At 41.6% G+C, this 17,658-nt stretch overlaps 1 protein-coding gene across 4 annotated transcripts in view; it reads right to left on the bottom strand.

Moving 5' to 3' along the window:
- Window positions 1-17,658, bottom strand: part of arhgap10 (Rho GTPase activating protein 10) — a 98,460-nt gene that overhangs the window by 51,828 nt on the left and 28,974 nt on the right. For all 4 annotated transcript variants that reach the window (XR_006982009.2, XR_008396350.1, XM_017463632.3 and 1 more), the window contains exons 2-6: window positions 11,629-11,724; window positions 9,379-9,440; window positions 3,921-3,992; window positions 3,714-3,815; window positions 1,845-1,955 (exon numbers count right to left, since the gene is read on the bottom strand). Coding sequence is in view for 2 of the 4 variants with exons in the window: in XM_017463632.3 (XP_017319121.1) it covers window positions 1,845-1,955; window positions 3,714-3,815; window positions 3,921-3,992; window positions 9,379-9,440; window positions 11,629-11,724 (443 nt within the window). In the remaining 2 variants the exon portion in view is untranslated. The remainder of the gene's footprint in view (window positions 1-1,844; window positions 1,956-3,713; window positions 3,816-3,920; window positions 3,993-9,378; window positions 9,441-11,628; window positions 11,725-17,658) is intronic.

Genomic DNA, 17,658 nt, shown 5'->3' with positions numbered 1-17,658 from the left:
GAGCATTAATAACATTCTTGGATTGATTTCAATTCGATCGGTTTTCAGATTTTATAGTACGTTTAACAATAGATATTCAGTGCGTTTACATGGACAACGATATTCCGATATGAACCCGATTAAGACGATACTCTGATTAAGAAACTAGCATGTAAACAGAGATTTTTTATTAGCTTAATCCGTCATACTCGAAGTAAACACAAATGGAATGAAGACGTGTGGAGTATTCCTGTTTTAGTCGCATTATCGACGTGTATTACAGACACGTACACGCCTTAATCACACTATTAACGTCGTGTGGGAGTTTTCACCGCATTGTGCGACAGGACACGTACACACACGGCAGCGCTCGACCGTCTGACGGCAAACAAGAGAGCACGGCTGCGTCCCGAACCGCGTACTTACCTACTACAGTATATAGTAGACGAGATGCATGTATTTCGGCTACTATATAGCAGGCAAGTATGCGGTTTGGGACGCAGTCCACGGCTTCAGGCGGTCGTCTATTTGCACGTACGGCACGACAAATAATTAAGCGCACTTTAGGCGTTCATACAATGAAAAATAAAAACACCCAAAACTGTACACGGTTCCATAACGAAGACCAACTGTATGTCGATACGTGAAATTCTGGAGGGACGTCGGACGGCGTGACGTGGGGACGTAACGACGTGTGCGGTTAATCGCGCTATGTTTTATAACGTAAAACGGGGACATGTAAGGAATATTCTAAACGCAACTCATGTAAACACCTTCATCGGAATATCGTCTTATTCAGAATAAGGTCCATGATTAGATTAGTACTGTTCATGTAAATGTAGTCGGTGTCACAGAGCAGCATTACGTAAACCCATATATGGATATAGATTTATCGCTAATGAGCAAAGCCGGGAAAACTCCCTGAGACGATATGAGGAAGAAACCTTGAGAGGAACCAAACTGAAAAGGGAACCTGTCCTCTTCTGGATGACGCCGGATAAGTGCGACTCATCCACGACTGTATGCTACAACGTCAGACAGTACTGAGAGTGTTCAGATGATCGTTACTATGAGCGTCAGAGTCATTTTTGATTCCAGTAGTGAATGTAAATTAGAGAGGGAAACTGCCAGCCAATCAGACGTCCCTCACACCAGTTATGTAAGGAATAACCACTTGGGGGCGTGCTGTTCTAGGAAAATAATCAGCGATGCGAAGTTGAGCTGCTGTTCCATTAACAGCATGTCTTGAAGCTTTATTCCTCTTACACCACAGCAATTTGCCAATTCTTTTAATACGTATTATATGCCGACACCTCATCCATTTATAGTCACGTGTACGTTCTTCTCTCTCTTGGAGTTAAAAAGAAAAAAATGATTCATTAATTATTAGTATTGGATAATGTGGATTGTCCACTATACTGTACAAGTCCCTGTGTAGGTTGTTACTATGGAAAAGATAACCCAGTAGAACGAGTACATTAATACCACTCTATGATACATCTGGAGCGACAGCCGGAGCTGCCGTTATAGAAAATATACCTTCTGACCAATCGCATTCAAGAATTCAACAGTGCTGTGCATTAAGAGCTGCCATAAAACATAAGCGAACATAACTAGCCCAGATTAGCAAACATAACCATGTGTTATAAGCCGTCACTGCATCAGACAGCATGGCAATGATCAGTAATGGTGACAAAATACTCTTCCGTCACTGGATGTGCATTGCCATGGCAACAGCTTGACTACAACTATGACACGGTAACTAAATGTCAGTCTTAAGAAGTAAATGGTTCTCAATATAGGACATGCATAAGCGAGCGTGTCTACACTGATGGGGGGCGAGTTGAGAGGAGGCGTGCACTCACAGGCTCCACACACTCAAACTTCTTCCTCTCCTGGATTTCCTGCAGCTTGCACACATACTCCAAAGACTCCTCCTGAAAGTGCTGCCTCATCATCTCCACCGCCACATCTGCCTGAGAGAGAGAGAGAGAGAGAGAGAGAGAGAGAGAGAGAGATTATTTCTGCCACAGATGATGATGTCACTATTATTAACCTTTAAATTCTATTCTCGAATTTCCATTGTTCTATATGGACACTCGGTGTTAAAGCCAAAGTGTTTGTGAATAACAGTTCTTTTATTTTCTGTAGTGCTTTGATGAGAGAGACAGACAGATAGAGGGAAAGAGAGTTTGAGTTACAGAAGTGGAGACAGAGAGACAGAACAAAAGGCAGGAAGAGAGACAGAAAGTGAGGCAGGGAGAGAAAGACAGATATGGGGGGGGAGACGCATGCAAACAGACAGAGTTAGAGTGAGAGAGAGACAGAGATATAGAGAGACAGTCAGAGATAGACAGAGAGGGAAACAGATGGACAGAAAGAGTGGGAGAGTGAGAGACAGAAAGAGAGAAAAACAGAGGGAGAGAGAAAGAGAGAGAGAAACAGAGAGGGAGAGAGAAAGAGAGAGAAAGAGAGAAACAGAGAATGAGACAGAGAGAGAGAGAGAGAGAGAGAGAGAAACAGAAAGAGAGAGAGAGAGAGAGAGAGAGAGAGAGAGAAACAGAGAGGGAGACAGAAAGAGAGAGAGAGAGAGAGAGAGAGAGAGAAACAGTGAGGGAGACAAACAGAAAGAGAGAGAAAAAGAGGGAGACAGAAAGAGAGAGAGAGAGAGAGAGAGAGAGAGAGGGAGACAGAAAGAGAGAGAGAGAGAGAGAGAGAAAGAGAAACAGAGAGGGAGACAGAAAGAGAGAGAGAGAGAGAGAGAGAGAGAGAGAGAGAGAAACAGTGAGGGAGACAAACAGAAAGAGAGAGAAAAAGAGGGAGACAGAAAGAGAGAGAGAAAGAGAGAGAGAGAGAGAGAGAAACAGAGAGGGAGACAGAAAGAGAGAGAGAGAGAGAGAGAGAAACAGAGAGGGAGACAGAAAAAGAGAGAGAGAGAGAGAGAGAGAGAGAGAGAGAGAGAGAGAGAGAGAGAGAGAAACAGAGAGGGAGACAGAAAGAGAGAGAGAGAGAGAGAGAGAGAGAGAAACAGTGAGGGAGACAGAAACAGAAAGAGAGAGAAAAAGAGGGAGACAGAAAGAGAGAGAGAGAGACAAAGAGAGAGAGTGAGAGACAATGAAGGGAATGAATAAAATGCCACAAAAATGAAAAAGAGAAAAAAGGGGGGGGGGTCACACGTGTGTAGGAGGTGAAAAAACCGCATCGAAGTAAGACGGAGTGTTGCGGTTGTAGAATTGCGTTTTCCGCTGAAGCTGCACGCTCGGGCTCGTTTCCGTACTGAAGATTTGCTAAAAGTCTGTGACACATTACTCCCACTGACACTTGTACATCTGATACAAACACAATTACAGCGAGTCATGCTTTTCTAACACTAATACATGGAGCGTCTGGATTCAGACCCGCTACAGACTGGGCTATGAGTGTATAAACGCCGCGCGCAGTCAAGAGCTTTCATTTACATCCCAGTCAACCCAGAGGTCCACATATCCCAGCCCTAGTGTACAGCACTTCCCAAAAGGACTATCTGATACCACAACCACCCCATCACCAAATCCGCATGTTAAATCAACTCCCAGTTCATCACAGCCCCTTTTACAAACAGCTCTAAGTGTTTACGCTCTACAAGCTGCATGGGTGTGGTCTGGACACATCACTAGAACAAAACTGGATCCTCTGCTTGTCAGGAGATGATATCTTCACAAATATTGGACATATCGGCCCTACGTCAGAAGTACCTCTTGCAACTGTGGTTCCTTCTTCTTTGCGGACATGTTTAAGAGCTTCTCCAGCGACGTGTAATACTTCTCCGTTTCCTTCTCGTATTTCTTCCTCTCTGCCTAAAAACAGACCAATAAAAACGTGCTATTTTTGACACCGTGATGGAAACAGTGATGTGAGTGGGGTTAAAAAAAAAAAAAAAAAAGAGGAATTAAATGAAGTACCTTGGCTGAACCCAGCTGCTCTTTCCGAAACTTCTCCAGAGGCTTCATCAGCGTCTCTGTGATGTTCGCCATCTGTAGAAGCCAACATGTATTACAACTCCTGATCCGGTACGTCCTGGAGTCGACACGCGTGTAGCACGTGGAATGTATCACTGATGCACACCTAGTCTGTTCGTGTCAAAGTTAGTGTCAGAGATGTTTCTCCAAATACTATTGTAATTCGGCTGCTATCGTGCAAAACGTGTTCTCATGAGGGGATTTAATCCAGCTCTCCTATAGTTTTTATTCATTTCTCTGCCCTGAAATCTTGGCAGGACTTCACTATTAATCAAAATGCCTCCCGATATTTATTTATTTATTTATTTATTTATTTACAATTTCTGGCATCAACTGAGGCGGCAGTATTCCAACCCCCTCCAGACGGGAAAATACTACATTTAAATAAATGGAAACAAAACTTGCATTCTTGAGAAACATATTACTTTTAATTTGCTCTCTGTCCACAGGGACTGCCTTGAACAATAGACCCACGGTTGCTGAATTGCACAAATCAGGTAATGGATATAACAAGACAGTTAAAAACACTACTAAGCACAAATAAGGGCCACAACAAATGCCCTGTCCTTTCATATGCATCTTATATCTTTTATCCTGTGGGTATAGAGTTTCAACACTTTTCCGAGAGCTCTTTTGTACGCTACTTAGATAGAGTGTTGGTGAGATTTACAAACACAGACAATGTTCAAAGGGACTTGTCGGAGAAGTGGTTTTTCTGTAAGCTACTTTATTCTGATGTACTGTGGATGTTATGGTATTGACATGAAGCCTAATCATCAAGCCTATCTTGCAGACACAACAATACTGGAGGTAATTATAATAACGGTCAAAGGAGTCAGATTACACGTAAAATATGAGATGTGTGAGATGTGGCTTGTGAATGCAGCATGTAGTCAGACATTCGAGTGTGTACGGGACTGTTCTTAATCTCACAAACTATCCAGTCCTGAAGAAATTCTGACAACTCCCACCCAGTCAAGCAGACACTCTTCCTATTCCATCCACTCTGCAGACCCTCGTGATCAATCCTGTCTGCTTCTGCAAACACTCTTGACCAATCCGACATGCTCGTGCAGATACTTTTGACCAATCTCATCTTCGCACACAGACACTCTTGACCGATCCCTCCTACTCCTGTAGACACTCTTGGACAATCCTGTACGCTCCTGCAGACACTCTGGAGCAATCCCACTTGCGCTTACAAGCAGACCTGTACAATTCTGTCCCATCCCGCAAACACTTTTGGCCAATCAAGTCCCCTCCTGCAGACACTCGACCATTCCTGTCCGCTCCTGCAAACACTCAACCAATCCTATCCCTTACTGCAGACACTCTTGACCAATCCTGTCTGCTCGTGCAGATGGCCTTGACCAATCCTGTCTGCTCCTGCAGACGGCCTTGACCAATCCTGTCTGCTCCTGCAGACGGCCTTGACCAATCCTGTCTGCTCCTGCAGACCGCCTTGCCCAATCCTGTCTGCTCCTGCAGACCGCCTTGACCAATCCTGTCTGCTCCTGCAGACCGCCTTGACCAATCCTGTCTGCTCCTGCAGACCGCCTTGACCAATCCTGTCTGCTCCTGCAGACCGCCTTGACCAATCCTGTCTGCTCCTGCAGACCGCCTTGACCAATCCTGTCTGCTCCTGCAGACCGCCTTGACCAATCCTGTCTGCTCCTTCAGACGGCCTTGACCAATCCTGTCTGCTCCTGCAGACCGCCTTGACCAATCCTGTCTGCTCCTGCAGACATTGAACAATCCCACTTTCTCCCTCAGACTATTGATCAATCCCGCTCTGCAGATTCTCTTGATCAATCCTGTCTGCCACCACATAAAGTCCGACCAATTCCGCTCATTCCTGCTGTTATTATTATTTGCACCAACCAACAATATTAACATCGTTCCATTTTTAAAAATATAAACAACTTTGCAATTTAAACCACCATTATGTGGATAAAGCAGTTGCCGACATTCCCATCGGGCCCATTTCAAAAGGTTTCAAATCCAACTATACCCAAGTGTGAACCTCCTGGAAGAGGCAACCAGATTTTTGGCTGAAATATCCCGGCAGTTGGCACAATGGTAGCGGGAATCACAAATTGATACTTTACTACTAAACTGGATGATTTCAATCCTAGAAAATGTGCATGTAGCTGTAAGGGGTTTCCACACAGCACATGACAAATCACTCTCAGCTCCACCTCAGCTTGCATCTCCCTTATCCGAGCATGTTTCTCAAAAGCACAAGCTACGTGCCACATTTTTTTGGTGTGAACAGTATGCGTACAACGTGTAGACATGCCCATTTCTGTAATCTCTCATAATCGTTATACATAGTACATACCCAGATAATAAATAGGACTACAGATATTATAAAGATATACTGCATATTGAGTGCTCACAACACCAATATTAACCGGATTAGAAAGCAGACAAGCATTAATAATCATTAGGACTTTAAGAACCAAACTTTGCCCAAATCCTGACCTAAATCATTTTACGGTAACGCCAACTATAACTTTTTAGTAATCTTTTCCACCCTGATCCATTTTCTTTTTCGGTCTCGCTCAGTCTCGGCATGTCCGAACCCGCACACCCTGCCTGAGCTCTGCTGCTCCATCGTACTGCATGACATCACCCCTCTGCTGTGTTTTGATTGGGCGGAGGCCCGGATCTGTCTTCAAAACAAGCCAGCTGGTGCGAGTTTATATTTGGGCAGGGCCAGCGCTGGGTTTACTTTGTTTACTGAACACCAAAATGACACATTCAAGCCACGAGCACACGTTAATGAAGACGTCCGCGTCCTAAATCTAACGCACATCCAGCACGCAAAGCCCTCGGCGCTATAAATCCAGAACACACACACACGTAATGAGGGTTATAAAGAAATACAGAGCCATAAAACTTGGCATTTCTGCATAAGCCAAATCCATTACACAAGTGACTGTCAAAACTTGTTTCTAAAATAAATAAACAGCATAAACCAAACGAAACAATTAGACAATTAGATTCCACGTTCATGTGCTTTCATATAAACATTGACTTGTCCGTTTATCAAGAAAATTAAATAATATATAGCTAGATTGCTTTACATTCGTTTCGTAATAGCAAATAGTCTGCACTTATATAGCGCCTTTTAACCTTAGTGGATCTACAAAGCTTTACACTGTTTCTTTTTCACCTATTCACACACACACACACACACCCAAACACACATACGCGAGGCTGCCATCGGGAGCAACATGGGGTTCAGTGTCTTGCTCAAGGACACATCGGCATGTGGAGGCATGCGGGCCGGGGATCGAACCGCCAACCACGCGATTAGCGGACAACCCGCTCTACCACCTGCGCAAAAAAATGAATGTGAGCAAGGAAGGAAGAACTCAGGAATGAAAACAGCAAGCAAGAAAGAAAAAAAAAATGAACAAAAACAAAAAGGCAGGAAATCAAATAAGACCAAGAAAGAAAGAAAGAAAGAAAGAAAGAAAGAAAGAAAGAGGTCTGCCCCAAACAACATTTGCGTCACGAGAATCTGGGCCCTTGTCACTTCTAACTGACCCCTGATATATAAAACAAACATTAAAATGGCCATTTTTGCAAAGTGAAAAAGCTAAACAAACGTTAAGGTGCTTGTAGAGGTCAGTACAGAGGAGATGTGATTTGTTGCGGTAACACTGACTCACACTTTTGCAAGCCTGCAGTGAATAACCAACAGCAAAACAACCCACTTCCTGTGGAAACTCACTGTGCCCACTCACATATGTGTGTGTGTGTGTGTGTGTGTGTGTGTCAGTGCCATAGAATAACAAAGCAGCCAAGTAAGTGTTCATCTGAGGAATGAACCTGAGCCTCCCTTTTTCACTGTAAATGTAGAAACATCCCCAACTTCATTCATCTTCACTAAGCAGTTTATCCTGATCAGGGTCCTGGTGGATCCGGAGCCTGTCCCGGGAATAACGGGAACGGGAATACACCCCGGATGAGTCGGCAGTCCTTCACAGGGCACGCCCTTTCAGATTTTTCACATTTTATTCTGTCAAGTTCATAAACTTCATGGATTTAAAAATGGGACTCGTTTTCCCGGATCCCAAACAAAAAAAATATCATACCACATAAATGTGACAGATTCAATCTGAAATTTCCTCATTTCCTAAGTATACACACCCCAGGGCCAATACTTTGTAGAGGCAACCAGAGGTTAAATTTGGAGATATTCCCCCATGCCTCTTTGCTGTGAGAGGTTGAATGTCATTCTACAGATTTTCAATTGGATTTAGGTCAAGGCTTGGACTACACTACTCCAGAACATCCACGCTGTTCCTGACAAGCAGGTTCTTTCCCAGAATCTCCCTGTACTTAGCTCCATCCATGCTCCTCTCAATCTTGACAAAGTTCCCCAGTCCCGAAGATGAGAAACATCCTCACAACGTGATGCTTCCACCACCATGCTTCACCGTTGGGATGGTGTTGTTTGATGATATACCGGTATTCGTGCCAAAAAGTTTTACGTTGGTTTCATCCGAACACAAAACCTTCTTCCAGTTTGTTGAAGGAACCTTCAGGTGTCCTTGAGCAAACTCCAGATTGACCTTGACATCTTCAAGATGTGTGCAATATCTTTGATATTGTTGTGATGCACATGTTTTCCCCTCTTCAACATAAACTTCTGAAGGTCTTTCGAAGTTGCGATTTGGTTCCCGGTGGCCTTTCAGACCGAAAGTCTTCTTCATCGGTTATCCAGCTCTGAAGGACGCCCGCTTTTTGGTAGACTCTGCGTAGTACCATGCACTTTCCACTTCTCAAAGAATGTTCTGGGTTATCTTTTATATCCCTCATCTCATGTGTACCTCATAACCTTGTCTCAGTGCTGTTTTTGGAGGTCTTCGGACCCCATGATCTGCACTTAAAAACCGAAGGGCCACAGTGAACAGCAGTTTTTATTCAAGCTATCAAATCAATTGCAGTGATTCCACACGAGTGTTGAAAAAATGAAGTGACCATGTGTCCCTGAAGGCAACTGGTTAATTCCTGTGATTGTTAAAGGGCTGTTATAGTATAGGGGGTGTATACTTATTAGTTTCACACATGCTCTCTGTATCTGTGTGAGTTTCCTCCATACTCTCAAAACCATGCCGATAGATGGAACGGCTACGCTAAATGGCGCACTGTGACTCCATGTATTCCCGCTTTGCGTCCAGTGTTCCAGGGATAGATTTATGACTGGATTTTTAAAAAAATAAAAAAGTTTTAAAACTTGTCTTATGTGTGAAGCGGTTAATGAAAGTAAAAAAGTCTGTGGTTCATTAGACTCTGAAGAAATAATTAGAAGTCTGAGTTGTTGTTGTTGTTGTTTTTTTTTGGTGTATTTAAGCAGAGCTGAGACTGAGTGACTGGGCAGACCTACCATCAGCTCCCGCTGGTCCTCCAGGTTTCTGAGGAAGGAGGAAAACTCCTGTAAAGACTCATCTGCAAAACACACACACACACACACACACACACCACAACACAAACAGAAGACAACCTGAGAAATGGCTTCGAGGGATTTTCTCCCCTAATCCTAGTTGGTGTCAGTAAATCCACAGCTCCGGCTCTGCATCACTTCAGTCACTCAGATGCAGTTACCTGAACCGGCTCGTCTGTGGCACGTGTTAAACAACAACAACAACAACAACAACAATAACAACAACAAGCACAACAAATCCACACAAACATCTGCCCGCAAGAGGAACTATAGCACAGGTACATCTGCTGAAGGAAACTGAAAGTGATATACCCAGATAAAGGATAGATTTAATGACTGAAGGACAGAAAGAAAGAAAGAAAGACAGTGAGAAAGGAAAAAGACAGAAAGAGAAAAAGAAAGACATGAAAGAAAGGGAAAAAAAATAAAAATGTATGAAAGCACATGAAAGAAAAGAGACAAGAAAGAAAGATGAAAGTAAACTAGGGCTGCACCGAATGTTCAGCAACCGAAATTATTCGGCCAAAAACAGCAAATAAATAAATAAATAAATAAATAAATAAATAAATAAAATAAAATAAATAAAGCCCTTTCGGTGTTCAGCCAAATAAGTGAAAAGGCCGAATAGATTTGTCCGAACAGTGACGTGTTTGTTGACGCAACAAAATAGCCTAGCAACCAGAGTGTCACGACCTCGATGAGGGGGCGCGCGCGTGCACGAGCTACGTGCTCTTCAGATGTTTACTGTGGACACGTGCGTTTGTTTTGTATCTGTTCCGGAGTATTCTGTCACGTCGCGAGACGTAAGGGAGTAGAGTACGGGAGCAGGTAAAGACGTGTATATTTAACGGCACGCAGACGAATCGTTATCCAAAAAACTTAGTTAAGACAGGAAAAGGGTTACGGGGCTACCGGCGAACAGGCTTAAACGGGGCAAAGCAGGAATCAAAGTCGCGGTCACAGAAAACAGCATCACAACACAAAACGAGAAACATGAACTAGTACTATGGACTGGGAGCAGAGAAACCAGTGGGGACTAAATCAACTAATCTATAGTTTAAACTAACTAAATCCATCACGGCACGTAACATTACCAACGTATCTAACTATACTATATCTACTCTAATACTCCGCGAGGTGGACAGGGACGCCAGCGGTATATATATCCCCAATATAATCAGCCGTATAGAACACAATAGAACCATTTTTTGCACTTTTTAAATGCACTTTTTAGTTGTAGGCTACAGAGAGTTCCATTCTTTCAGCAGTCGGTTACAGGCCTAACGTCGGCTATTCAAGGGGGGCGCAAAGATGACCACATCAAAATATTTTATTTGACTCATTTATTTATTTAAAGGTATATTGTGCCTTGTTGGTAGCCTGTGCCTGCTGGAATGGAAAAAAAAATGTTCAGTGTTAAATAAATATTTTGAAATTGTAGTTTTTGTAATTGATTTTTTTTCTTTGAAAAGGAAGACAAAATAGTAAAAAGCGCATTTTGACTATTTAATTTATGCAATGGTGAAAAAGAATGGCAAAATAAATGGAGAAAAAAAACGTGTTCCGTATTCAGCCAAGTTTTTCATTTCGGTGCATCCCTGAAGTAAACATGAAACCATAAGTGAAAGAAAGAGAGGAAGGAAGAAAAATAAACACACGGAAGCAAGTGAGCAAGAATGAAAGAGAAAGAAAGACGAACGAAAGATATAAAAGTAAACATGAAAGAAAAATAAGTAAAACAAAAGAAAGAAAAAGAACAAAAAGAAAGAAAGAAGACAAAACAAGGAATGCATGAAACAAAAAAAAAGAGAAAGAAAGCAACAAGAAAATATGAAAAATGTGTAATGTGTATTTTAACATAAGTTTCGAACTTTACCACTAAATATTTTATTGGACAATTTTGTAAAAAAAAAAAAAAAAATAAAAAAATAAAAAAATTCAAAGACAAAAAACAAAAAAAGAAAAAAAAAAGAAAGAAAGCTAAAATGATCTAATAAAATGATCTAAATAAATACAAATAAATAGCAACTAAAAGTCCAGGCACGTGATTCTGTATTCAGTCCTTCAGTCCAGCTCTTCCTGACTTACAGCTTCAGCCATGAACTTGTACTTCAGCACACGTCTATCGACCGTGGAATCCCGTTATCCTGTACGAGAGCAGTGCAAGTGGGGGAAACGTTAAACATCTCTCACCAATGCACTTTTCATCGTCGGTCTTCGCGTCCCCGATGTACTCGAACTGGAACTCCCCCAGACACTGAGCAAACTTACGCTGGGCCTGAGACAGCTCTGAAATAATCAAGACCAGAGAGAAGTCCTCCATGAATCAACCAAACACTGAGACATGACTTATCAGCTGAGGAAACATCAAAAGGAAAATTATCTTTGAGGCGTGAAGAATGTTAGATATTTTTCCGGCTAACAGACGTTTATTTAAATAATAACAGAAAAATCCATATTGACATATTCTCCAATTTTAGATGCGATTTCAACATATAAAAATTAGGAAGTACATTTTTTTTTTACGAGTTAAGTTTTTCAACAACAACAAAAAAGTGTTTCAAATTTCCATAATTTATACAGAATTTAAAAAGTGAAATAAATCTCCACACTAAGAGTGCGCAATATGAAAATATCGTAGTCACGATTCTACGATACACGACATTTATCGTGATTTTTTTTTTTTGCTAACCGTCATCAAAGCATTAGTGCTGCGTTTAAAAACAAAATGATTCAATGACTCCAAAACAAACTTCCGATTTATTTATTTATTTACATAAAATCAAAAATAACGTTCATTTATGAAAACTCTTACAAATATTTAGCACAGAAACCAAAAACTAATGATATTCATTTGACGACTTTAAAGATTAATGTAGAAAACACAGCGTCATCCGTTTGTAAGGAAAGAAATTGTATAAAAAATAAATAAATAAAATAAAAAAATAAAAAAATTTTAAAAATGCATCCGTGATATCTCAGAAAAGTGTAACTGTCACATCATTTATCACAATTCCGAGATCGTCGTATCACCCGGCACGACTCCACTCAACACGCACTCGAAATACATCAATACTGTGGAGATGAAAACATTTTTTTTTTTTAAATAAATGATGACGGCGAGTGAGCGAGCTACTCAGATTAATATTTAAAGATGGTACATCACCCACTGCAACCTACCCACATCATCGATTAATATTACAAACAATATGATTTTAAAATAACGATGGAACGCTTGATGGAGGCACGTGTATATATTCTGCAATTTCATGCTAACTTTTCCCCAAACTCAACTCAAACCTTTTCAATTCTTTAGATTGTGACCTCTGGAGAACACACACCTCATGTGGAACTGTACATTATAGCTGCTTATTGAAGGCGAGCACGGTTTGATGTTATACTTAAACAAACACGAAGAATAAAAGAGCATGTGCACCATAGTACAAGGATTCAAACTGGACTTGCTCAATGTCAGTAAATATTATTCTGACTAAACAATGTCTGTCCTGCTGAGGGAAAACACCTGGATACCTGGATAAGGACGGACTGGAGGGTTCAGCAGGGAAACTCCAAATGTGAGTGAGGCTGGAATAGCTGCGGTTATAATAAACGCCGACTCGGCGCTACTTTCAAAAATAAGATCAGTGGGTTTCAGATAAGGAGGCGTGGCCTCTGTGTCAGTCAGTTTGTTTAAACAAGGTGTGCTCTCTGAACCTGTCAGAAGAAGGCGTGGCCACTGTGCCCATCACTGTGAAGGAGACAGGGTCTCTGTGTCAGTCAATTCCAGTGAAGGAGGTGTGGCCTCTGTGTTATTCAGTTCCTGTGAAGGAGGCGTGGCCTCTGTTTTAGTCAGTCCCAGTGAAGGAGGTGTGGCCTCGGTTTTAGTCAGTTCCAGTGAAGGAGGTGTGGTCTCTGTGTCCGTCGGTCCGGGTGAAGGAGGCGTGGCCTCGGTTTTAGTCAGTTCCAGTGATGGAGGCGTGGTCTCTGTGTCCGTCGGTCCCAGTGAAGGAGGCGTGGCCTCGGTTTTAGTCAGTTCCTGTGAAGGAGGTGTGGCCTCTGTGTCCGTCGGTCCCAATGAAGGAGGCGTGGCCTCGGTTTTAGTCAGTTCCTGTGAAGGAGGTGTGGCCTCTGTGTCAGTCGGTCACAGTGAAGGAGGCGTGGCCTCTAAGATCATCAAGTTTCCACAAAACTGAACCATTTACACTGAATCATGTTGTCTAACACTGTAGTGAACTGTAAACTACATGGTTTCACTACGAAACAACTCTACACTGGATCGCTTTAAATCTTTGGCTGCTTTACATATGATGTGGAAATGCCAGATCATTGATCACTCTTAGCTTTCCAAGTATCTGCAAAGTGCAGCATATTGCTGAGCTGGGGGAAATCCCAGCTGGAGGTAAATATTCTGTTAAATAAAGCTTTTGGGGAAGAATTTAAACCCTTTTTCCCCCCCTTCTGTGAAAACGTGTGCAGGATCTGCTCGTGCCAAGTTAAAACACGATCCATTCGTGCAGTCCTGAGGGGGCGATCCTTTTACTGCCGACATCCCGAGGGGGGTGCATGAGAGAAACAAACGGGGTATTTTAAGATGAGAGTTACGAGTGGAATCCAACCGCGCAGTATTTTCAGCTTTGACATCATTCTTTAAACTCATCTAAACAGCACCAACCATCGATTACACCTACTTCTTATTTTCATTTTTGATAGAACTCAAGCGATGGGGGAATAAGCTAGAAATATTGGACTATGACCACTTCAGAGAAGCAGAATTATGCTTACGTTTAGTGCTGATGATCAGCCTGATTAAGCCACTTAATCAGGGTTAGATATGACCTGGAACAAGTGGATTACTGGTGTCTGGTGGTCTGGGGGGCATGGTGGCTTAGGTAAAGTGGTTGCTTCAGGGGTTTCCTCTGTGTACTCCTCAATTCTGCACAGTTGTATCAGAAAGCAGAAAGTGATGATAACATACGCTATGAGGCCAAACGTTTATACTATTGTGCGCTTCCAACTTTGGGGAAGAAGCACATACGGGTGTGGTGCTCATGTGTCCACATACTTTTGGCCATAGACAGTGTATTTCTGCTTTGAAATATATTCAATTGCACACACAGGCTAATCCTTACTACTTTATAAAAGCTATATTTGAAGATCAGATTCAGTGTTCTTTCTCTGAAGCCCACTATTAAAGGAAAAAAAAAAAAACGTACACGGGAGGATTTTGTTCTTTGCGGAAAAAAAAGACCCATAATTCCAGAGCCGTGACCTTCTAGGAGAAAAGCGCTAAACGAGACTCGAGCCAGATCAACCTGTGTGTCTCTGGCAGCCCGGGGCAGATTCGGGGCAGAGTCTAACCTTACAAACACAGCTGACGCATTGTTTACAGAGCTCCGGCCCTCTCTACCGGTCTCAAAATAGAAGTCGCAGGAAGCTGTTATTTTTCTTTCATCCTGTGTGATGTGTGAGGTAAGGTCTCCATTTATATATGCTAAGTTATATCACAGCTTCACACACTGATGCATGCTCCAGCATGCAACCAGGCGTGGAATGTGTGGTCGTGCTTGCTGGGTTTCACAACCTATGGCTCGGATTAGGCTCGGAAAACTGACCGGATGATTGTGGCGTGCCCAAAATAAGAGGAACTCGAAATGAAATCAAATTCATTTGAAATTCATCACACAGACATTTAAGAGTGGACGGTTTAGAAATCCAGATCGGCATAGCTTCAATGAGAAACCTAAAAGATGACACACCGCAGTGCAATTGAACCAGCAGGTTGCCATTACGCAAGAATTTAAGCAACAGCGCCATGCCGCACGTAACGCGCAGCCATAAACTGTTCGGTCCGTGGCCTATAATTGATTTATGCTGTTGAGTCACGAGTCACGCTTTCCTGCTCAGCCAGAACGCTTCGCCGAGGGAGGTGCGGCTAAAAAACCCACATGACTCACCATGGGAATTAAGATATACAGTATTTGTGGTATTTACTACTACGGTGAGGTTAAGAACGTAGAGCGCATACCACTGCCACTGTAAGTACGTTAAAGTACCAGTTTGTCACACAGTGACTAGGGACTCTTAACAACTCTTAGCACTTAGAAGGATAGTAATTACTAATCACAGCAGTAAGTATCAGTAATAAGTATTATTAGTATCATAAATATCAGTACTTATACCATACTACAGAAAGAGCTCAAATATAGCGTATACCATACGACAGAAATAGTTAACAAAGTACCAGTCTTCTCTAGTACAGTAATCAATAGAGTTACTACACTAAGATTAGACAAGACAAGACAAAATGATAAGTAGAAGCATGATCAGACAAGTACTGGTGCAGTGTATCAGAGGATTGTACAAGACAAAAGGAACTATAAACTAAACTATTAAAAAAATAAATAAAACAAGTTACTATATAAGATTAGAAATCTATTATTCGACAAATTTTAAAAAGTACCCTATGCCCTACAATACAAAACTAGCCCCGTAGTACTATTCTAATACAGTTACCATATAGTTACAAAAGTACTACATTTAGAATGATTTAATAGTGTATTATAAGACCTTACTATTATTATTAAACTAACCACAAAGTATTATTCTTTTACAGTGAATTACTTCTAAAGTACTTCATTCTAGTTATTATACAGGAGACTATGAAGAATGACTGTATAATTAAGTAGAGACATGATATCATACTATATGGTCTTAGTCAGAAATTTTGACCGTATAGTACTACCCTACTGTATTACCGTAGCTAATAGAGTTACTATACTAAGACAACTAATGACAGGGGCAGTGTTTTAATATGGTAAATACACACACAAAGGCAGAAGTATGATGTGTACATACATGATACGATAAACAAAAGGCAAGTAGTAGCATGATCTGAAAAGTACCGGTGCCTCAGAAAGCAAAATGCAAGTCAGTGGCAGGAGCATGACATATACTGAAAGTCTGCTATAGATCAGCAAGAGTGCAAAACAAAAGAGCTAATGCAATATGCCATGTCGTTGTCCATATGTACAAAGTTCAAAGGTAAAGTACTTATATATATATATATATATACACACACACACATACCAGTGACTATACAGTACTAATTTTAAATGCATTAATGCGCCTACCCTATAGGTACAAGCGCATATACTATATACACACAGTATACTTTAGCACTACAGTGTATATAGAACTACACTACTACAGTTACTCATGTACTGTACATGGTGGAGGAAGTGTCATGGCTTGGGCTTGCACGGCTGCTTCTGGAACATTCTCACTAATATATTTATTGATGATGGAACTCATGATGGTAGCAGCAGAATGAATTCAGAGCATTTTGTCTGCCGATTTACAGAGAAATGCATCCGAATTAATCGGGAGGAACTTCATCGTGCAGTGAGGAAATGATCCAAACCACACTGCCAACTCAACAAAGGACTTCATCAGTGGGGATTTAGAAGGATTTAGACTGGCCGAGTCAATCACCAGACCTTAACCCAGTTGGGCAGCATTTCACTTCCTGAAGAGGAGACTGAAGGGAAGAACCCCACGAAACAAACGACGACAGACAGACGCTGGAGTAAAAAGCCCAGCAAAGCATCACAAAAGATGAAACCAACAATTTGGTGATGTCAGTGAGTCATGGGGGGGGAGGGGGCGCTGTTAAAACTGAAAACATCCAAGAAGCTGGAAATCTGAATTTTGATTTTGTTTCATTCTAGTGCAAAAACTTGAACAAACAAAACTGGTATCTAATAATAAATACATTTTTTTTTTTGCATTCTGCTTATCACTGCACTATTATATTTCATCTCTACATCTGCATACCGCAGAAGTGCTAAATAAAGGGTTGATGCAGTATTGTCAAAACAGGAGCCCTGGTACGTGATGGCAGGTTTTTATTGTGGTTTAAACATGGAGGTCTGTGTTTAAAAAAAGTGGTGTGTTCTCGTAGATAGCTGGCATGATGGACCGGTTTAGCCACAAACAAACAACAACAAAAAACAAACGGTCACCTGGACAAACCGTGACTGAAAATTTCACAAGTCGAATTTACAAACCACTGTTGAAACATTGTCTAATTCTTTAAACCGAGGATATCAGTCCGCCATCATGGTGTTCGTTATAATAATAACACCATAACATTCAATTATCCTGCAAAGTACTCGTATACCGAGACAGAAATATAATCCGACATTCCTTAAAAAGCAGCTGATT

This window comes from Ictalurus punctatus, chromosome 3, assembly GCF_001660625.3.
Source record: "Ictalurus punctatus breed USDA103 chromosome 3, Coco_2.0, whole genome shotgun sequence".
Taxonomy (NCBI): domain Eukaryota; kingdom Metazoa; phylum Chordata; class Actinopteri; order Siluriformes; family Ictaluridae; genus Ictalurus; species Ictalurus punctatus.
The sequence above is the reverse complement of the archived record's forward strand: the minus strand, read 5'-3'. Positions and strand labels throughout refer to the sequence as shown.